The sequence below is a fragment of the Micromys minutus genome (genome assembly GCF_963924665.1).
Source record: "Micromys minutus genome assembly, chromosome: 1".
Classification (NCBI taxonomy): domain Eukaryota; kingdom Metazoa; phylum Chordata; class Mammalia; order Rodentia; family Muridae; genus Micromys; species Micromys minutus.
This window is the reverse complement of record NC_137969.1, coordinates 46,291,541-46,315,040: the sequence shown is the minus strand read 5'-3', so window position 1 is coordinate 46,315,040 and position 23,500 is coordinate 46,291,541. Positions and strand designations below refer to the sequence as shown.

The window sequence follows — 23,500 nt, the reverse complement described above, 5'->3', positions numbered from 1 at the left end:
AGCACAGTATTTGGAAAAATACAAGACTACCCTCTCTACTCTTACAGTAAATAAATCCACCTTGGGTTAAAAGAGAAGGAAGTGAGAGATCATATAAAACAGACTGAGAAAATACTTAAATGGCTGAAATTTTAACTCTCTTACCTAGAAGAATGAGACATAATAACTAAGTTTAACTATAAGAAGTCATTTGAGGGGCTGAAGAAACAGCCCAATGGTTAAGAGCACTGACTGCTCTTCCAAGGACCTGGGTTCAAGTCACAGCACTCACAACTGTAATACTATATAATTACAAGACAACCTTACAGATATACATGCAGGCACAACACCAATGTACATGAAATAAAAATAAAGTAAAACAGAAGTCATTTGAATGTGCCTTGTAGTATACAGATTAAGATTTATACCTGCTACAGTCATTCAAAATACATTATTGTTTTAAGTAAAAGGAATTAGAAATAATTTAGCTATGTGCGATTTAACTTTTTACCTGTTTAACCATATACATCAAGTAATTGGCAAAACTCAGTTATTGGCTATGTTTATGGGTTAGACTTTTCGTGAGTACCTTGTTTGAAAGGTATGACTCTGACAATATCATTTTATTATTTTCAAAATAAATTTTATATTTCGTGTTTTTCAGGTTGAACAATGTATTCAGTATTGCCATAAGAATATGAATGCCATAGTGGCCGCTCCATGCAACATGAACTGCATCAATGCGAACCTGCTTACACGCATCGCTGATCTGTTCACACACAATGAAATTGATGACCTAAAAGACAAAAAAGACAAGTTTAGGAGGTAATTCTTTAAACTTTAATTTTATTAAGTATATTTATACTTGATTTTGGAGAAATTTCTATTTTAAAATCCATAAATAATATATTTCTATTTTACTTTTAAATAAAAAGCCAAAAGCTTATGGTTAAATCTTTATGATTAACATTTTGTATTACATTTAATTTTAGTGTTTGTATGTGTGTGTATATGTCTCAGAGCATTTGTGGAGGTCAGGTGATCACTTACCAGAAACAGTTTTCTCCTTCCACAATATGATTCCTGGAGTCAAATTCAGGTGATCAGTGTTGGTGGTAGTTACCTTTATTAACATTTTGGTAACTCTTGTATAATGAACATATGGCAGTAATGAACTGTGTTAAGATTAAGACTTCATTTTACAGGGGCAAATGGTGTAATTCTAAGACCAGCAGTAGCCACGTCTTACAGGGGCCATTGAGGTCAGAGCAAGGAGTATATACCTTCTTCTAGGTTTGGGCAGAAGCAGAGTTGGTTTTTTCTGTTTTGTTTTAAAAACCTGCTTTTAAGAGATTTAGGTTGCTGTGTGGGAAACATGAGGTATAGGTAAGAGAAGCAAGGAGATGTGTCAAGAGGCAAAGGTAGTAGCTTGGTAAAAACTGATGGGTTTGGATTAGGGTAGATGTGGTGAAGCAGCCCCTGAGTTCAATTACATAGTATAAAAGGTTTGACAGATTTATGAAGAGATAATGCAAGGAAAGAGAGGACACAGGATGATTAGTATGTTTTCAACATGAGCAGCCATTAGTGCAGAAAGGAAAGGCTGAGAGGAAGAAGAGGAGGAGGGGAAGGAGGAGAAGGAGAAGGAATGCAGTGAGGTAAACCAAGAGACAGCTTTAGGTCTTTCAAAATTAGTGTACTTCCTGAATATCTTGGTGGAATGGCAGGTGACCAGTCAGATTCATTTAGAGTTTAAGTAAGGTCAGTATTGTTAACACAGAGATTTAGGAATAGGTGAGGGTTAAAATAGTGAGCTTGTGTGAGATTTCTGGCAGAAGACCAGTTAGTACTTTTTGTGGCATGTTCAAAAAATCTTTGCCTACCTAAAATAAGGCAGACATGTACTGTTTCTATTCTTTGCTCTGAATTAATTTTTTATATAGGATAAAGTGGAAAGTGGGAAGTGAAGGCTCATTTTCAAATACATCTCTAGTTGATGGAGCATCATATATTTAAAAGACCTTTATTGAACAAAGTGCAGTGTCATCACCCCTAGTCAGGGACTGGATGAGGTCTGTTTGTGTCCATTTCATTCATAACAGTGTTAACTTACTCATTCTTCAGTTAATAGTACTGACTCTAGAAGATTTACTTTTTATTATTTTCAATTGTATATCTTCCTCTTCCTGGAGGTTGCACATGAGTCCAAGTGCCTGTGAAAATTAGGGGCATTGGATCCCCAGGAGCTGGCAACACAGCTGTTGTAAACTGCCCAGCATGCCTGCTAGAACCAAACTCAGGTCTTTTGTAAGAACAGTATGCATTCTTAACTGCTAAGCCACCTCTCCACCTCAGTAGAATCTAGTCTAAATTAAGGCAGTGTCACAATAATTTTGGAATTTAGTAACTTAAACTTTCTAGTTTTACCCTCAAGGTTGCCACCTGGTCATTTGGGTTCTTTGCATTGTTCTACAGATTGTATAATTGGCCTGCTCATTTTCTATTTTTCACACATATACTGCAAACCACTTGGAACTGGAAATTAATACTAATCCTGTAGATCATTTTGGATTGATTTTAGAATCTTTTTTAAAAGTGTGTGTGTATGTGTGTGTGTGTGTGTGTGTGTGTGTGTGTGTGTCTGTGTGTGTGTGTGACAAACTTGTTGTATGCCAGTGCCTACAGAGATAAAAAAAAATGGCATCAGATCCCCTGCCCTGACTTACAGGAGTTTATGAGCCACCCAGAGAGGATATTGGGATCTGAACTGGGATCCTCTGCAAGAGCAATATGCATCATCTCTCCAGCTGTGGTTTTAGAATCTTTTTTTTTAAAAAATACTGTTTACTTAATGTATATGAGTACACTATAGCTGTCTTCAGACACACCAAAAGAAGGCATATTGAAAATGGGAATGAAATTCAAAATTTATATGTGGCCTTTAAGACCAACCAGAAGTATAGTGAGGGAAATGGTGATAGGAAGGACACATGTAGGAGACTTCAAGCTCAGTTAGAGTATGCTTAATAATTGCTTAACATTTATTTCTTAGTACTGAACCTGGCATTATTTAAAAACAGTTTTATATCTTCATAAACCTTATGAGCCTGTAATTACTAGTCACAATTTATTATTTTTACTTGGTTTTATTTGATGTACCATTAGAGTAGGTGGGGCACTTGGCACTGTGTACCAATGAAAGTCAGAGAATAACATTTGGGAGTCAGTCTTCCTTTTGCTTTTATTTTCTTAGCCATCTGCTGGCCCCACTAGCCATATGTTATAGATGAGAAAACAAAGTTCAAAAAAGCAAGTCACTAAAAATGCCTAGTTATTGATAGACTTAGGCTGTTAAATTTTCAAACTTTTAATCTTGAGTATTCAGTAACAAAGAAGTGAAGGAAAAGCAGAGCCTATCTGCTTCTTTTCTGGAAAAATATATTCTTGACATGTGGTAGTGTATTCCTGGAACTCTAGCACTCAAGAGGCCAATGCAGGAAGACCCTTCCAGTCTGAGGCCAGCCTGAGCTACATGGTGAAGCCCTGTTTCTAAAAAGCAAATCACAAAATTCGAGTGAAAACACTTGTCCTGGTGTATGAGCCTGGAATAATATTTGAGGCAGAGGAGGCAAGTGGGTTAGGCATTAAAGGTCAGCCTCACCTACAGAGTAAGCTTGAAGTACAGGAGATGTGTCCTTAAAGCTGGTACAGGGCCTCAGGATTAAGTGCACTCAACTACAAGACTAATGACCTGAATTCAGTCGTCAGGATATACATGGTAAAGGGAAAGGACTCCTGCAGACAGACGCTTCCCTGATTACAGTGTGCCTACTGTGGGACACACGTGCGCGCACACACACACAAGGGAGGCAGGAAGAAAGGAAGGAAAAGAGGGAGGAAGAGAGGGAAGAAGGGAGGGAGGACCATTAACTTTAAGATACTAAATATAGACATTTAATTGATCAATCATTTGTTTTTAATAGTAAACTGTTTTGTAAGAAGATTGAAAAACTGTTTGATCCTGAATACCTCAATCCAGATTCTCGAAACAATGCAGCTACACTCTATCGGTAACATTTTTCTTGGCATTCTATATAACATAACTATATTGCTTGCTGCATTAAATTTTTTTCTTGGGTGTTTTTTTATTTTACCATTTTCTTTTTGTTACAGATGCTGTTTGTGTAAGAAACTTTTAACCAGAGAAACAGAAAGAAGAATTCCTTGCATCCCTGGAAAAATCAATGTAGATCGACATGGAAATATTATCTACATCCACATAAGGTGTGGTGAAGATTAACTGCAGTTTTTGTGTGTGAATTTCAAAAGTACTTGTAAAAACATAACTTAATTTTTTGGTTTATAGAGACCAAGTCTTGTTTGCTATAGAGTCTGAACTAACATTGAACTTAATGTCTTCCTACCTCCAAGTGTCAGTATAATTCTAATTCTGCTTTTAAAACAAAGTTATTGTAAAAGCTACATTGTATCTGCTAGGTGAGTTTCATAATGTCCTAAATTTTTAAAATGTTACAGATTATTCTATATTAGTCTTAAAGTATTCTGGTCAATACCATTAACTGATTCATCACTAAAATTTTTATTATCTGTGTAAGTATTCTATTGAATTTTATAAGAGAACTAAATTTATTTTCAGTTTATTCTTGATGATTGAAACATTAAGGTTGGAGTTTATAATCTAGTCATCTGTTAGTTATACTTTTATCAGTATATAATACATATCATGCCTATATTCTGGGTTTGTGAAATATCTCAGAAGAACAGAACCTTCTTTGGCAACATCCTGTTGTTGGGAATTTTTACAAAGAGGTGTTATTGAGTCAGTGAGAGTGTTTAACAAGATCATTCATTACATTATAAAATATATGAACTAGTTTTTTTCCCCAAGAAATCCAAATGACTGAGCAGGCTAAAGTACAGGCATATAGCTATACAAAGTGTAGTAAATCCACTCTCATTTAAAACTACTCGTGTGTGCATGAGTATGGGTGCTTTCAAAGACCAAAGGCATCAAACCCTCTGGAGCTGGCATAACCTGAGTACTGGGGACCAAACGTGGGTCCTCTCCAAGTACACACTCTTAACTGCTGAGCCGTAACTCCAGTTCCTGAAAGTACTTCTTAGTTAACTTCAAGGTTCAACAATTGCTCCAGGGACAGACACACACACCACACCACACACACTTCTTTCTGTTCTCTTCCCATGGCAGAGTCCAATTCTTAATGTTCACAGACAAGGCAGCCATGTTTCGCTGCAACCCAACATAGCCTAGTCTCAGGTAGTCAGGAGAGCCAAGCCTGCTGCTTCTGTCTAGATGGTGTGCAGACCAGACTGGGGACGATACTCTAGACTCCTCAACACCCAGCTAGAGTCTGCTTTGTGTGCATGGCTTGCAATGTCACCTTCACCTTTTCTATACAAAAGTCTTTCTGGAATCATTGGGATTTAAGCATTTCCACCCAACTTCCAACATGCTGTCCCCGACTTGCAGAGTGGCTGAGTCCTGAAGATGTCATCTCAGTACTCTGGGTGTGGAAGCAAGATAATCACAGGAAATCAAAGTCATACTTGGTTACATAGTGCTCAGGACCAGCCTGGGGTATATTTTTGTAAAAAACAAAAAATCATTTAAAGAACATATTCACTAAAATATTAACTATTGCTTCTACGTGATTCTTTTTCTGTATTAAAAATGTATAAATGGACTGAAAAGATGGTTCAGTGCATACAGTGCTTGCTATACAAGCATGAAGACCTGGGTTTGGATTCCAAGCACATTAAAAGCTGATTGTGGCAGCATGTGCTTATAACACAGAGGCTGTGGGTGAAGGATTCCTGAAGGATTCCTGAAGCTTGATGAGTTCAGTGAGCTCCAGGTTCAGAAGACCTCTCTTTCTCAAACAATTAGATAGAAAGTGATAGAGAAAGAAAGACACCTGATGTCATCCTCTGGCCTTCATACATGCACATAGCCAAGTGCTCCCATGTATACAAATATTCATAAACCTTACATGCAAAAAATGCAAAATGCACATAACCACATGAATACATACATCCAGTACACACACACACACACACACACACACACACACACACACACACACACACAAACAACCTTAGCAAATGTGGCTTACATGTGTAATCCAGGAATTTGAGAAATGAAGGCAGAAGGATCGGTTCAGAATTGGGTTCAACTACAACCCAAATATAACCGTCTTGTTACAGAAAAGAATCTTTGAGCATTATTATATTTGAAACATTAAATAGAAATACAGGGAGGGGGGCTGGAGAGATGGTTCAGAAATAAGAGCAGTGGCTGCTTTTCTAGAGAACTGGGGTTCCATCCTCAGTACTCACATGGCAGCTCACAACTGTCTGGAGCTCATGTTCTAGGGGATATGGTACCTTCACACAGACAAAAATGCAGCCCGAATACCAATACATGTAAAAATGAAAATAAATCATCAGGATAAACTTTAAAAAAAGATTTATCCCTTAATTTGACATTAGTATTAATACCACAGTCAACTTTAAAATGTTTCATTTTTCAATAAGTAATTGCAGAATTTTCATTATTTATAGGTACACGGAATCATATACATATGTACATGTGTGAGTGTGTCTTGAGACTTTATATGCTTTTTGAAATTTACTTCAATTCTGACAATAATAACTATTATTAGTAGTAAGTATAAAAAGTAAATTGGCATTAACTCAGCGTCTGATTTTGGTGTTCTCCTTATTCTTCTACAAGGCAACAGTTGATACAAACGTTTTAGAAATTGTCTTTCAGTCAGGTAAGAGCACTGACTGTTTTCAGCAGACAATTCCTTGCATTAACTCCAGTTCTAGAATGTCTGACGCCCTCTTCTGACCTCTTTGGGCACTGTACACACCGGGCACACAGACATACATGCAGACAAAATATTCATAATATAAAAAGTAAAGGAAGCAATATGTTTTAAATGAACAAATTGTCTTTAAAGCCAGGCATGGTGTCTCAGTGCCTGTAACCCAGCATTGGGAAGGGTGATACAGGAGGATTACTGCTGGTACAAGGTAGACATGGGCTATAGAGTACAATCCTGTCTTAACTTTAAAAATTGTCCTTAAGACAGATGTGCCTGTATAGTTTGTAATAACATATTTACACATTATTATATACTGACCTACACACAAAAATAACAAAATTTTTTAAAGTTTTAAATGGAATCTTAGAAAGAAGCTGGACATGGTAGCCCACCCCTGTGATTTCAGCATTCCAGAGTCTCCGACGTTGGGATCTCAGTTTTTGAGGGCCCATTGAGCTGTGTAGCAAGTTCCAGGCCAGCCTGGGCTATCTAATAAGAACTTGACATGAATACATGCATGCATACATACATGCATGCATAGCTATAGATAGATAACATGACTCAGAGAAGTAAACACTGAAATTATATATGACCATGACAATTATGGTTTATGTCTTTGCTTGATGTTAAAATGTATACAATGAAGACCTGTATTGTAGACTGTATTGAAAAAATACAATATTTAGTAATGCTATATTGTTCAAGTACTAGAAAATACTGTTTAAAAAGAATGCAGTGCTTTACAAGCACTAATTATAACAGCACACCTTGCAACATATACAGTTAAAATAAAGCTCTCAGAGTTCATGAAATGACTTGTCAGGCAGAGATGCCTGTCAGGAAGCCTAGTTACCTGAATTTGACCCCTGGAGCCCCCATGGCATATATCTGTGGCCTTTTCCACATGCACCCAAGTCCACAAAATAATGACTCTGAGACTGAATTATTATGAATAATTGCCTAGGCTGAAAGCTTTGGCTCATTTTCCATTTGTTGTATCTTATGAGTACCTCTCCTCAGTTTCATGCTAACATCTTCCTCAGAGTTCAGGGCAAATCCTCTGGTACCTGACTCTGTCCCACAAATACTGTCTCTGTACCAGAACTCCCACCTCCTATTTTCTGCCCAAACTAATAGGCCAATAGCAGTATTGACAGATGATGCTTCAGTACATTGCACAAGAGAGTCTATCTACAATGGTGAAAGAGCAAACTATAGATTGTCCTGTGGCCTATGTATGTGCTTTTGCACATGTGCACACACAGTGTGGCACACGCACACATGCAAACTCACATTCATATACAATAAAATGTTTTCTAAAGTAAAGTGAAATGAAGTAAAGATCCTGTTTAACAAACATCTCATGATTTTTAACTACTGGCCTGTTCAAACTGTTTAATAATATTTTTAAAGATATTCAACTTTTATTTATTTATTTAATATGAGTACACTGTAGCTGTCTTCAGACACACCAGAAGAGGGCACCTGATCCCATTATAGATGATTCTGAGCCACTGTGTGGTTCCTGAGAATTAAACTCAGGACCTCTGGAGGAGCAGTCAGTGCTCTTACTCACTGAGCCATCTCTCCAGCCCAACTGTAATATTTTAGTTCAACAAAATAAGAATATGTTCAATCTTTTCATACTTTGTTATGTTGTCTACAAAGGTAATGTCCAGATGAAATTGAGCCTGTTCTTCAGTGTGGCCCATACCACACGTACCACTGAAGAGTACTCTTGGAAGTGAGCCACAAATGCCAAAACATGCGCTTAAAACATTGCATTTCTTACTTGTAATAATTGAGGCTTTCTCTCCAGAGATAAAGCATGGGATGTACATGAATATTTAAATAGTCTTTTTGAAGAATTAAAATCTTGGAGAGATGTTTATTGGCGTCTGTGGGGAACAATCAACTGGCTGACTTGTTCAAGGTGTTACCAGGTGAGGTGTTAAAGAAATTAGTGGTGAGAGTGGCATTGCATTGTTTGTATCTGCCTTTATTTCTTTTGCCATTTTTCCCTTTCTTCTTCTTTATGTTTATTGCTGAGACAAGTGCCACAGTCTTTGTTATCTAATCCATTTTCAAGGTGTGTGTGTGTGTGTGTGTGTGTGTGTGTGTGCACATATGCATACACACATGTGTGTTTATTATGTATAAATATATTTTATATAAAAATAAATATATGTTGCAGTAAATATTAAAAAAAGGAATGGCTTATCTCTTTATCAGCCCCCGGGGTCTAACTCAGTGGACTTTGCTCTAGTGCGGAGCTGAAATACAGACTTGGTCCACGAGCGACACTCTCCACAAGATTCCCTTCCCAGGCAGTTCACTCCACCCACCCTGCTGCTTCTGCCCCAGGTGGAATTACCACCCCAGAGTTTGCTTTCCTCCACCACCTATCACAAACATTACTCCAAAGCCCAATTGCTTTTCATGCAGGTTTATATATTACATTCTCAATCCACAAACCCTCTATACCATAAGATTACATCAAATGGACAAAGATACAAACTGCCCTTCTATATGAGATAAAAGACCCATAGCATCCCTTAAAATATTCCTATCTGCCTATTGCCAATTACAGCCACCAGGATCCAGGTCTGCTTTCTCTGGCTCCGTCTTGATTTTTTTCTCCTCCTCTTCCAGTTTCTTAGCCTTTTCCCCCACTTACCTCTCCCATGTCAAATCATGTATCACCTTAACATAAATCTACAAATATATATATATATATGTATATGTGTATGTGTATATATATGTATACATATATATGTATACACACACACACATATATATGTATGTATGTATATATATATATATATATACACACACACCTTTATTGCTCTTATTTCCAGCCAAACTATTTCTCAGTTGGGCCATAAATTCCTAGAAATTTAGGATCACCTTTGGACTTTCTGTTGTTTTGATTTTCGAGACAAGTTGTCTATGTAAGGCTGTGCTGGCCTTGAACTTATGACCCTCTGTGTCACCCTCCTGTGCTGCTATTACAGGTGTGTATCACCACACCTAGATGCTTAGTGATAATTGCATTTTCTAAAATACTTTGTTTTCTCCACTGAGCTGTATTCCCAGCCTTGTTCATGGTCTTAATAATTTGAATTTTTAGCAAAAGCACAAGTATGTTAGTTCTTGAAAAAACTTATAACTTTTTACAGAGTCACAGTCACTCCTAATTAATATTACATAGACCCAAAGTTTTCTAAATAAAAATTATATGAACACCTTCCCTTTAGATTTTTCACTCCCTTGATTTCCAATAGAGAGAAAGAAAAACAGTTTATCAAAGCCATCAGAGTTTGGAATGCCAGACTATATGTAAATCCTGCTCATTGTGTTCCCTGTGTTCCAAAATTTCTTAACACTAGATTTATTGACATATGTCTTATACAGAAAACTATTAATCCATTGTGTAAGGTTGATGCATACAGTGATATTACTACCATCAGGGCATAGAACATTTCCAGTATTGGCTTCCTGTGCTCTTTTTAAAACCAGCTCCTTCTTAATGGTTGGTAGTCACTATTAAACCTCTCCATCTGTAGTTTTTCCTTTTCCAGAAAGACATATAGATAGAATCATTCAGTATTAACTACTTGAGTGGAGAGTCTTCCATTCAATAGAATGAATTTGATATTTAAAAATGTTGCATGAATCTATTTGTTTCCTTTTATTGGTTAAGTAGCCTTCTGTTGTATGCATTACACAATATGTTTAACAATTCATCAGCTGACAGACATTTGTAGGGATTTCAGTTTGGAGCCATTGTGAAGACAATTGCTATAAAAGTTTCCATACAGGTTTTCACATAAACATGGGCTTTTAGATCTCTTGAGTGATTGTCTACAAAACAGCAGTATAATAACCTAAGTTACCACTTTCTAAATATCCTGCCTCCCTTTGCACTCCTTAGCTGTCTGTGCATGAGCATTGTAGCTGTTCCATGTCTTGTTAATATGCTTTGGTATTTGTCTTTGTTGTTAAACTAATGGTTAAATTTGGTTTTGCCTTTAAAGATTTTTTTGAACTTACATGTGTATTTAAAACCTATCTCATAACCATACCATGGTAAGCTATTGTCATTAATGACTGGAAGTTAAACCACAGTTTTCATTAACACTTATTCTAAGTATTTATCATCAAGAGAGTCAAGGAATAACCAAGTGAGGTGAAATTATATTTCACCAGAATTCTTAAAAATTATTAGTCAGTTTTAATTACATGTTTATACCAAGAACAGCTTTACTCATCTGAGGTTTCAGCTTTGGTTTTGTTCTTTGGAAACTTCTTTGGGGTTTAAGTGTATGCCATGAGATGCATTATTATGTAATTCATTAACCTTAGTGAATTCCCACAGTCGGTACCACTGACTGTATACCATTCAGTTCTAGCATTTTACTGTCACCTCAGAAAGAGCCTCATGCATATGTGCCTCCACTCAGTGTTCTCGCCTCAAACCCTGGCAAGTGCTTATCACTTGGAGCCTCTACACAGGTCATGCTCAGAAAAGTATTTTGAGATGTATTTCATTGTGGGGATGATTGTTCATTTTTATATATTTCTTTTGCACAGGCTTTTCTGTGTATTGAATTCTCACATTGTCAGTATCACTCAGAAGTGGTAGTTTACTCTAGCACAGTAAGTTCACTAAGCACTGTGGGCACTGGAATTTATCCGTGCTGTAACCAGAAAGTTCTTCGATTTGACCCCACTCAGCTCACAAAGGTAAGCTGTTTGTTTAATCTTTGACTCTTTGAAAGTTCCATATGTCTATGCAATGTGTGTTGGTCACATGCACACACCACTGTCCCCCTCCAGCTTTATATAATATCTTTTTCCTTTTAAGTGTAACTATATCCACATAGGAAATGACAAAGGGTGCATATAGAAATAAAAATGGAAATCTCTTTTCCCCACTTTCTACTTTCTTAGAAGTAGCAACAGTTTGCTTTCTGGTCTTTTTTTTTTTTAATCACTTTGATGATTTCACACATGTGTAAAATCTAGATCCACTCATCCCTTCACTTTCTTCCCTCTGTCTCTCCTGTCTTCCACCCTTCCTGCTAGGAAGTCCCCATCCTTTCCATGTCTCTGTGTTGTTTCTGTTTGTGATACACTAGATTATACCAGGCTCCCTCACACAGGCTGTTTTAAAACTCTATACTGGATAGCTCACAGGAGTCTACATCACTAAAGACATGATTTCCTCTTCTCCAACAGCTCTTAACTGCCATTAGCTCCTCTGTGTAGAGTCAGGCCCCCTGAGTTCCTTACTATCTATGACTGAATATTTGCTACAAGTTTAGTTTTGTGCCAGCCCTATCAGAGTTCATGAGTACCACGGTGTCAGACCCAGGAGTTGACGGTCTTCTCTCAGTATGGTCCAGCTCTTACATTCCTCGTCTCTTCTCCCTGGATGTTCCCTGAGCCTTAGAAGACAGTATATGTTTTCTGCTCTAGAGGTGGTTGTATCTAGGAGACTAAAGCCTAAAAATGAAGCAGACTTGTCTCATGCAATAGCCAACTTTATTTAAATCAGAGTGAAGCTCACATGAGATCAAGTTGAACATAATCACAAGGACAAGCTGCACATGGCAAAAACATAGCAGCATATAAACAGTTAACAATAGCCAGTTGCAATGAATCATTAAAGCAAACTCACTCCTGTCTGCTACACCTGGGAGGGGGCACAAATGCACATTCTAAGAACACTTCTGTTTTTGAAGAAACTGGGATCATAAAACTCTTGTTTTGTTTTCTTGGTGTTTTCTAACAAGCACTCAGAATTCCCTTTGCATGATTTCATTCTTAGACCTTGTTCTGAAAGTATAGATCTCCCATCACTCAACAGTCACATGTTCTCTGCACTGTGACCAGCTGTGAGGCTCTGCATTCACTTTAGTGTGCTGGAAAGAGAAGTAATGTTGGTCAACTAAAGGCAATAGAGTCCTGAGCCAGCTCCCTACTTCCATGGTGTCTACTACCATGTTCTCCATATCTTTTTATTTGTTTCTTTTCTTTTCCTTTCTTTTCAAGAATTATGTGAGCCAGGCATGTTGGCTCACACCTGTAATGCTTGCACTCAGGAGGCTAAAGTGAGAAGAATTTCAGTCTTAACCTGGGCTACAGAACAGGACCCTACATTCAGAAACAAATACATTTTAAGCACTAATTATTGGTAGGGTTTTTGGTTTATTGGCTTTGGTACTTAATATGTTATACTCCACGCTACTCTTTTTTTTTTTTTAAGATTTATGTATGTGTATGCATGTTTTGCCTGCATATATGCCTAGACACCAGGTGTGTCCTGGTGCCCATGATAGTCAAAAGAGGGCATCAGATCTCCTGAAACTGAGTTGTGGATGGTCTTAAACCACCATTTGGATTCTGGGAACTGAACTTGCAAGAGAAACAAGTGCTCTGAATGGCTGAGGCATCTTTCCAGCCTCCCTTTTAAAGATGGGTTCTCATGTATTCCAGGCTGCCTCCAACTTGCTAGGTAGCCATGAGCTTGAGTGTGTGATCTTTTGCTTCTATGTTCAGAGTGCTGGGATTCCAGACCTGTGCCACCACCCTTGGTTTATACAATACTGAGGGAGGAACCCAAGTTCTCTGTGTATGCTAGATAAGCATTCTATCAACTGAGCTACATCCTCTGTAGGCTTTTTTATTTGTTTTTTGCAGTGTAGCATGTAATTTTTAAAAGCCTACACTTGGTCCTGCTATGATCTAGGATCAGCAGCCACTTGTTCCTCTTACCCAATGCCAAAAATGTCCATTTGGCTCTTGTTCCCGAGGCTGGCTTAATAAGCCACCCAAACCTGTCATTCCTGAGAATGTCTGGAGCTACTGCTCATGTTTCACAGACTGACTACCTGGCGGTTGGCTACACTGACCACCAATGACTGCTCTGTGGTTTTGCCCTCTCTCTTGCCCACATAAATTGTCGCAAATGGAAAACAACAGACAGACTTAATATTTAATGGCAGCAAGATTTATATTGATAAATCTCTTGCCCCAAACAGCCTGTGTGAAGAATACACAACTCAGTTATGATATTTACAAGCTGCATGACTAGATTATACAGATCTACCACTACACTACTCTGTTCCCAGCTATGATCCCTAGATACTCGTGACTCCTCCTCTTCCTCCATCTTCCTCTCTCTCCGTCCTCTGTCCAGTTGCCTCCCTCTTCCTTCCTCTTTTTCTTTCTCTAAAACTTCCAGCCCCCCATCCCCTTCCACTGCCCATTCACAGGCTCTAGCCTTTGACTAATTAAAATGGGGATCAAGTTCACATGGAATCTCCTGAGTACATGATCCACCAAATAGAAACAGCACCGAGGCAATCCACAGCACTGCAGTACTAAGACTTGAACTTAGAGCCTCACACATTCTAGGCAAGTACTCTACTATTAAACTGCATTCTCACCCCTTAGTATTCTTTATTTTTTTTTATGCAGTAGCTTACTTAGGTTATCTTTTTGTGTCATTTTATTTGACATGTATTATAATATATTTAATTGTTCTCCTAGGGAAGAATATTTACGATGCTTCAAAATTGGCCCTATACATCCTTGCATTTAAACTTGATATGATGTCTGAGTATTACTATAATTACATTTATTTTGGGGTGGGGGTGCTATTGCCATGGAACACTTGTTTATTCAGATAACAGCTTGGCAACAGTCAGTTCTCTCTTCTATCATGTGGTACCAGGATCAAACTCAAGTCATCAGGCTTTTCAGTAAGCACCTTTACCTGTCTGCCATATACATGATCTTACCAGCCTAATCACTGGTTTTTTTAGTGCTTTGAACATTGGAATTTTAAATTTCATGAGAGGATGAAATGAATCTAATATGTACTATAATTGAGCCGTGCACAGATGTGAGAGTCATCTGGCTGTGAAGTGTCACCTTACTTACCACCAGGGTTGATTCAGATGACCTTGTTGACTAGATGAGTTTCCCTTCCTCACTCATAGCTCCATATCTGTCCTTGTTGTGAAAAATCTCCAACCCCAATAAGCCCATGCAAAGAAAACACAACTCAGTTATATAATAATAAACTGCATTCCTGTATTGGGCAGATATACCTCTGCACCACTTTCTTCCCCGGCTATGAAATCCCTGCTACTTGCAGTTTCTCCAGGCCATGTGCTTCTGTTCCATCTCCCTTCCAACTTCTCTCCCTCTTTCCTCCTCCTCCTGTCTTGCCCTCCTCATTTTCACCCAATGATTGGCTATTTGTCATCTTTATTAGCCAATCATATAATTAAAGGAAATTCCTCTACATGTTTTAAAGCTGCCTCTCAGTGGAAGGGTGCACAAGTAAAGCAGGTACGGTGGGCACACCTTTAATCCCAGCACTCTGCAGGCAGAGGCCATCCTAGCCTACATAGTGAATTCCAGGATACATATTCATAGAGTGGAATAATATACATTAAAGCAAATATTACAGTTACATGTGGTAACGTGGTTTAATTATAAATACATAAAGAAAATAAGGCAAAACTAAAATCTAGGTTCTAGGCATATACCTATAAGAAGCAAAAGAATAAAGAAGAGAGAAGTGACTGTCAGAATTCCAATATGGGACAGAGGAAGGAAACAGTTATATAAGATAGAATGGGAACAGGAAGTTATAAACATACTCTGTTTCCTTTTTTAAATGATTATTACATTTTTGAGGATCCACTTGCCACAGAGTATGTGTGGAGGTCAGAGGACACTTGCAGGAGTAGGTTCTCTCCTAATACCAGGTAATCCTAGGAATCAAAATCAGGTAGGTCATCGGGCAATGACTTGATCAATCTCTTCACCTTTCTTGTTAATTATATGCATGTGTCTGAATTTGGATATGTACATGTGAGTGCAGGTACACAGAGGCCAGTGGTGTTGGATCATCTGGAGCTGGAGTTATAGGTGGTTCTGAGCTACCTGATGTGTGTGCTAACAGTTGAATTCTATTCCTCTGTGTGGTGGTTTGAATAGACTCATATGTGTGAATGCTTGGCCATCCAGAGTAGTACTATTAGGCGGTTTGGTCTTGTTAGAGGAACTTTGTCACTGTGGGAGTGGACTTTGAGTTCTCCTATATATGTTCAAGCTCTGCCCAGTGTGGAACACAATTCCCTTTGCTGCCTGTGGATCAAGATGTAGAACTCTCTGCTCCTCCAGCACCATGTTCTGCATACTGCCATTCTTCCGCCATGATAGTAGACTAAATCTCCAAAACTGTAAGGCAGTCCCCGTTAAATGTTGTCATTTATAAGAGTTGCTGTGGTCATGAAGTCTCTTCACAGCAGTGAAATCCTAAGACATCCTTCCCAAGTAGTGCTTTTTCTGAGACTAAGCATTCAAACATATGAGCCTGTGGGGGCCATTCTTACTCAACTACCACACACAGATAACCACACTGAGTGTGAGCTCCTGAGTCCAGTATTCATGCCATGCTCACAAAACAGCACCTCACAATACTTCTTCTCCCTGTCTTACATTTCTCCCTCCTTTTCTGTAATGTTCCCTAAGCTTTGGTATGTGTATGTGACATATTAATATAGGTGTCCCATTTGTGGCTGACTACTGCATCTCTTAAAAGATTGTTTTTATAATGAACCTACCTCTAACAGTGTCTCTTATGTCTGACAGGGCTGTAAAGTGAGGGACCACATGGTTCTTCTTCATGATCAAGGAGACAATGATGATTTGCTTTCTTGTCCAACTGCTAGAATATTGGATGATCTGCACAAGCACAAAGATGTCATTGTTGTGCCCTTTTTAAAAGATGCAGTTAGGTGAGGAAAAACATGATTTTTAGCTTTATTCTGTAGTTTCCTTTTCATGATCCACTGTCTCCAAGTGTTTTCCCATATCAATAATGTCGGTCCTCAGATAGTTACGATTTCAGAGCACTGAACTGAAGGGCTGGGGATACAGCTTGGTAGTACAGCAGCTGTTTATAATGTGCAAACTCCTGGTTTGATCTCAGCATTCATTGTGCTTTCTATTGCTGTGAAGAAAAGTTGTGGAGGAAAGGCACTTCCACATCATAGTCCATCCCTGAAGGAAGCCCTCAAGCAGGGCAAGAACCTGCAGGCAGGAGCTGGTGCAGAGGCCAAGGAGTGTGCTGCTTACCAACTTGTTCTTTCTGGCTTGCTCAGCCTGTTTCCTTATGGAACCCAGGACCACCAGCCCCGGGATGGCTTCACACATATGGACTGGGCCTCTACTATCAATCATAATTAAGAAAATGCTCTAAGGTCTGGGCTGTGGCCTGATCTTATAGAGTTGTTTTTTTTTTTTTTGTTTTGTTTTGTTTTTTGTTTTTTGTTTTTTTTTTGTTTTGTTTTTGTTTTTGTTTTTGTTTTTGTTTTTTAGTTGAGGCTCCCTCCTCTCAGATGACTTTAGCTTGTGTTAAGTTGACATAAAAGTATCAGCACAGGGGATGAGGGTGGGAGAGAAAGAAAGTTTCACTGAAATTATACTTTACACTAAAAACAGATTTATTTGACAGATAAAATATAAAAATATGGGAAGTTCAAGCTGTGAAAAATCTTTTAAAAAAAGAACTTAGAAACTAAAAATGTTGAGATCTTAAACCCAGTTTTTTAAAATTTGAATTCTTTTCCTGCTTTTCTCAACGCCCACATCTGTACCCACCCCAACCTGGTCTCACACCGTCATCCTGGGGACCAGACCTTGGGCCTCAAGCATGCTGAACAAGCCTTCCACTAGTGAGTTCTCCTGGTGCCACAAACCTGCTAAATACTTGATTGACACAAATGGGGAAGACGTTGGCAGCTGGATCACCATTCTGTACCTTTGGACTCTTAAATGTAGTCTTGCAGTCACTTCTGTGATGTTGGACCTGCAACAAGCCATGAAGCTTGTCCTGGGCTAGGGGACTCTAAAAGAAGCTTTTCAGAGAGCAAGGCCAACACACCAGCCTTTTTCCACCTACCCCCTGTCAGATAAGATTTTTCTACTGTAACAGTGTGCCTCTTATGTGATGATATGCCAGAATAAGTAATTACTAAACATATTAAAAGTGTAAATATTGCCTGCCATAGGAAGAAATAAGAGCAATATAAGAGGCAGAGGCCACTAATCTCAGAGTTTGAGGCCAACCTGGAACTTACAAAGCAAGTTCCAGGATAGTCAGGGATATACAGAGAGACCCTTATCTCAAAACAACAACAAAACAAAAACAAAACCCAAGGAAAGAAAAGAAGTAAAAATCTAAGTGGCATCATTATAGTCGAGAACTGGTGTTGATACTGAGCCACATGTATTTCTTAAGCTATAAGAAATATTTGCAATAACAAAGTAGTTCACATGTGTGTAAGAGACTGTTTGTGTAATGCCTAGGGAAGCCAGAAAAGGTGTCACATTTCCCTCAAGCTGGAGTGACTGGTGTCTATGGGGCACAGTGTGCTAGGAACCAAACCAGGTTATCCATAAGAGTAGCAAGTGCTCGGACTCTGTATATTGTTGAGAAATTGAATGTCTCTCTGTAAAAATGTCTTCTTCACTAAAGTGATCCTGGGCTTGGTTCCTGTGATGAAAAGGGCCTGGAGTATGAGATTTTATTAGAACCAAATACACCGTGGGGCCCCAAAGCCGGAGAGCTCAATGCTGTGAGTAACTTTTCAATTTAATGTATATATAAAACTATTGATGGCATTTTATCTTTGACAGGCACCTAGTATGTTTAAATTGAAATTGGACTGATGATCCAGTCATAATACAATAATATGCTGAGTGAATAAAACTGTAAAGAGTAATAAGTAATAAATTACGTAAATGAATTGATAACTGATAAAGTTTTATATAAAAACAAAACCCTTCAGGCTTTCTATTATGGACAAAGAATGAATTGAGAAATGAAGAAAAATATAAGTGTATACTTTGTTCTCTTCTTGTTCTATACTATTTTGGTATGAAATGTGTTCATCTTTTTAAAAGCTTCAAAATTGAAAAAAGTTAAGGGTGAGCAGAATAGTCTTGACTCCTTGATTCAGTTGATTTTGTTACACAGGCCCAGGGCATCTGTTAACACTGCCTTTGATGGAGGAGGCAGAATTTACGTGAGAAAGTGAAGAACTCCACCAGCTACGCAAATACTAGATGCTGCGTAGCAATTTGAGAATTGAATTGCACTATATAATATAACACAAATATAATATAAACACAAACATGAAGGAGTTACAGTCAGAGAGGATACAGATGAGAAAGAGGAGCGGTGTGAAGGAGGAAGGAGAAGAAGACAGGAGACAGAGAGAAGGGAGGGGAGGCAGGAGAATGGAGAAAGAACAGAGATGGGAAGAAGACATGCAGAGAGAACAAAAAGATGAGAGGAGAAGAAGAGAAAGCATAAAGAGAACCAAGTGAAGAGACAGGAGACACATCACAAAGAAGGGAGAGGGGAAAAGAAGAAAAGAGAGGACAGACTGTTGAAAGGGGGACAGTGAGGAGATGGGGGGAGCAGCAGACAGAGGACAAAAGTGAGATTTCACACACTAACCTAAGCACACAGACCAGGTCCTGGTTAGAGGTTCAGGAGAAGCAGGATGTCTCTCAGGGAGACGCCTGCCATTAACAAGCTTCGTGACCTACCAACACCCGTACATATCCACATATGTATAACATTGAAGCCTAGGTTCTACATAGACAATAAAACACGTAATATTTTCTTTCTAAGCTTGATTTATTTCATTTAGCATAGTGATTTCCAATCACATCCATTTTCCTGAAGGTGTCATTTTCCCTAAGGCTCTACAAAATTCCATTGTGTATGTGCCATATTTTATTGAGCTACTCATTTGTGGACAAATATCTAGTGTGGATCTATCTCCTGGCTTTTGTGAATGTACAACAGTAAGCACAAATATGTGGCTATCTTGTAATGTGTCTAGTTGGAGCTGGTTGGGTGTGAGCACAGAGTGCTCTTGCTGGATCACGTGGCTGTTGTAGCTTTGGTTTGTTGAGGAATCTCCATCCTGACTTCCACAGTGGTTGTACCAGTGTCAGCTCCTAGCAACAATGGATACAGGCTTCTTTTTCTGACTGGCATTGGTATTTGTTTTTCTGGTGCTAGACAGGGATTTTTAAAGACTGACATATTAACTAAGATATCATTTTCAGCCTAAGTTTTAAATTAATTAAACCTGAAAATGTAACTTGTAACTGTGAAAATATTGAGCTGCCATGCAGGATTGTTAACCTACTGTTTTTCTGCCTTATAGTTCTTGTCACTGAAAAACTGGACTCTGCAGTTGGTAAGTGAGCCACTAGGTTCAATTTCTGTGGACTTCTTGCCTTTGCATTGAAGTTTGATAATGAAATCTTAACATCTTATTTTACCAACAGTAGTTAAATGTTTGTCTTCTTATTAGCCTTTCCAGTTTTGCACTTAGGAAGAAACTACATATATATGTGTGTGTGTGTGTGTGTGTGTGTGTGTGTGTGTGTGTGTGTGTGTGTGTGTGAATAGTGTACCTCTAAAGACAATCCCAGTTTAATAAAAGAAGAGAAGTAATTTTATAACTACTTTAACATGTATAGAAATGTTGAGGTCAAACGGTAACTCATGGCCATAACTCTTACTTGGTGTTTATTTGTATTCCTAGGTAGTTTTATCTAGTTCCTTTGGCTTTAGAAAAGAAAAAAGAAAATGCTATAGATATTTAAGAAAGACATACACCCTTGTGTGGTAACTCAGGCCTGTAGTCCTACAATTTGAAAGGCTGAGGCAAGATTCTGGTTAAAAGACTTAAAGAAAAAGATGGATGTGTGCCACCAGTGTCAGGGTGCCCTTGAAGCCAGAAGAGGGTATCCAGAATCCCTGGAGCTGGAGTTGCCAGCCATTGTGACACACCTGCCCTGAGTCCTGGAATGGGAACTGCAGTTCTTTGTAAGAGTGGCAAATGGTCTTATTCACTGTACCATCACTCTAGGCCTGGTTTAAAGACTTTTAAAAAGTCACTGTTAAGTCACATTTAGGGGCTGTGAGGTGGCATAGCATTTAAGGGTGCTTGCCCCTAAGCCTGAACCCCAGAGTGTAATTCCTGGGACGGACTCCTGGAAGTTTTCTCTGAGCTCTTCTCACCTGTGTCCACATACTAAATAACCAAGCATATAAATGTGACTAAATCACACTGAGTCTGATAATAAGTTCCTGGGGGGCGTTCTGTTTTATTTTGTTTTGCTATTTGGCTTCTCAAATAATTTCATGTTGCTCAGGCTGGCCTGGAATTTGTATGTAACTGAGAATGACTCAGGTCTCCCGAGCCTCCTGCTTCTATGTTCCCAGTGCTGGGATGGATCAGTGGCACGTATAACTGGATTGTATGTGTGTTCATTTTTTTAGATATATTCTCCAGTGTATACAACAGGCTGGCCTCAAGCTTACCACACTTCTGTTTTGGCCTCCCAAGTGTTGACATTATCATACCCAGTATTTTATTAGTCCATTTTTAAGTATTTCTTTTCCTTTGTCTGTGTATCTGTGTGCACATGCATGCCTGAATGCCCACAGAGGCCAGAGGCCTTGGATACTGAGGAGCTCTGGTGGTTGTGAGGGAGGTGGTTGTGAGGGAGGCACCTGATGTGGGTGCTGGGAATCTACCTTCAGGAGAGTAGTGCATACACGTAACTACTGAGCCATGTCTCCAGCCCTCTTCATTAGTTATTACTTGACCCACTCAAAATTAACTAGGTAACTGTGTTCTTAGGGGTCTGTGTTTCAGTAATGTGGAATTTGTAAGAGACGAGTCTTTCTCTGCACTTAGAAACAGCAGTCATTGTTCTCAGAAGAGGAAGAGTACACCACCGGGTCTGAGGTCACTGAAGATGAAGTCGGTGATGAAGAAGAAATTTCCAAGAAACAAAGTAACTAAAATCAACTTTCACTGTATGGAGAGTTATATTCTAAATCTTTTAATGCAAACATGGGGGTTGGCTTCATATGTCTAGTAAGGTTACACAAGAAAAAGGAGCAAGAAGGAAGATCCATTAATATTCCCTTACCCAGGCAGTCCTAATGGCTCATCAGGTAAAGGCACTTGCTGTCAAGCCGTACCTAGAGCCACACGGTAGACAGGTTGTCGCTCTGGCTTCCACATGTGCATGTGTGCTGTGGTGCTCACATGTTCACACAAACACAGAGAAAATGAATCAACCCTGATGCTCTGTGTGTATAGTCTTTACTTTGGGCGTGAGGGGGGTGGTTTAACAGTTAAGAAAGACTGCTGCTCTTCTAGACAACCCATGTTTGAGTTCCAGTACCCACATCAAGTGACTTATAACTTCATACTAACTAGTGGTTTCTATGACTACATTTCTCAGTTAAAAAAGGTCATACCTAATGTTGCATTGCTAGGTTTTTGTAGTGAATGAAATGCTTTTTTACTTTAAGATCATACAAATTTGTCCTTTTATAATGTTAGTCTAATATCGATTGACTTTTCAAGTGTTAAACTCCATTTGCTAAGGTTTTACACCATTTGCTAAGAAATTACTAAGAAATTTTTGTTCATATCCATTGGAATATTTTCAGCACTCTTAGGAATCTCTTTTTTTGAGTTTTGATATCACATAGTCATAACTTCCTAAATGAGAGAGTATAGTATTTACTCTTTTGGTAGGGGTAGGAGATGGGGCTGGGAACTTAGGAGTTCTCAGGCTCCTAAGCAGTGCTCATCACTGAGCAGCAGCTCAGCCCGGATATCTCTTTTCCATAATAGCATATTTCAGATTTTCTCTTACAAGTCATGATAAAATTCAACAATGAAGCAGTTTGGCCCTAGAATTTTCTGCATAGGCAGTTTTAAATTATGAATTTGATTTATTTATTGTAATGTTACTCAACTTTTTAGTATTTATATATTTTATTAATGCATATTGTTGAATAAATTGAATCCATCTTGCCTAATTCATTGGCATGAAGTTACTCTTCCTTTCGCATCTCAAGAATAGCTAATACTGACTTCTCTAGTTGTGATACTAGTAATTTGTCTTCTTTCCTTGGTTAGAGTTTTACTACTAACAATTTGAAAGAACCAGATTTGCAGGTCATATTTTTCTCTATAGTTTGTTTTATAGTTGCTCTCATAATATTTCCTTTTCTCTAATTACTCAGAACTGAGTGTGGATTGTTTGTTTGTCTGTCTGGTGGGTCCGTTTTATAAACACAAAATGAGTTTATTAGGACAGCTCCCACTGATCTTGAATTGGAGTGCTTTCAGGGCTTCTTCCTCCTGCAGGAGAATCCTCCTGTTAGCCTTGTTTTTCCCATGTGGGCTGACAGAACAGAGGAGGATCTGCACATGATATTGCCGTTTGTGCATGGGTAAAGATGGGGGAGATCTTTATAGCATCCTCAGCATGTCGCATCCATGAAGTAGGAATTTGGGCTCTATAGCGGGTACCCTTCTTGTGTTTCTTCTCCTCTCCTGGAGAGGGATGAGGGAGTGAGTCTTTTCAAAAGGCATGTTCTCTCAGGGAAGTCATCATTGCCAGAAAGGTTTTTTTTTTTTTAATTCCAAGTAGAAGCTTGGATCACTGGTGTGGTTCAAGTAGGAAGGACATTTATTGTTTCTGCTGTTTCAGACAGGGTCTCTTAT

At 38.6% G+C, this 23,500-nt stretch overlaps 1 protein-coding gene across 3 annotated transcripts in view; it reads left to right on the top strand.

Annotated features, from left to right (window-relative positions):
- The window catches only part of SANBR (SANT and BTB domain regulator of CSR), a 53,945-nt gene that overhangs the window by 18,536 nt on the left and 11,909 nt on the right, over positions 1-23,500 (top strand). The window contains exons 7-15 of one of the 3 annotated variants that reach the window (XM_080933030.1): positions 644-804; positions 3,963-4,049; positions 4,153-4,263; positions 8,671-8,794; positions 11,445-11,597; positions 16,527-16,672; positions 18,415-18,514; positions 20,123-20,155; positions 21,668-21,767. In XM_080933030.1, coding sequence (XP_080789156.1) covers positions 644-804; positions 3,963-4,049; positions 4,153-4,263; positions 8,671-8,794; positions 11,445-11,597; positions 16,527-16,672; positions 18,415-18,514; positions 20,123-20,155; positions 21,668-21,767 — 1,015 coding nt within the window. The remainder of the gene's footprint in view (positions 1-643; positions 805-3,962; positions 4,050-4,152; positions 4,264-8,670; positions 8,795-11,444; positions 11,598-16,526; positions 16,673-18,414; positions 18,515-20,122; positions 20,156-21,667; positions 21,768-23,500) is intronic. The other 2 variants (XM_080933031.1, XM_080933032.1) reach the window with 2 other exon arrangements.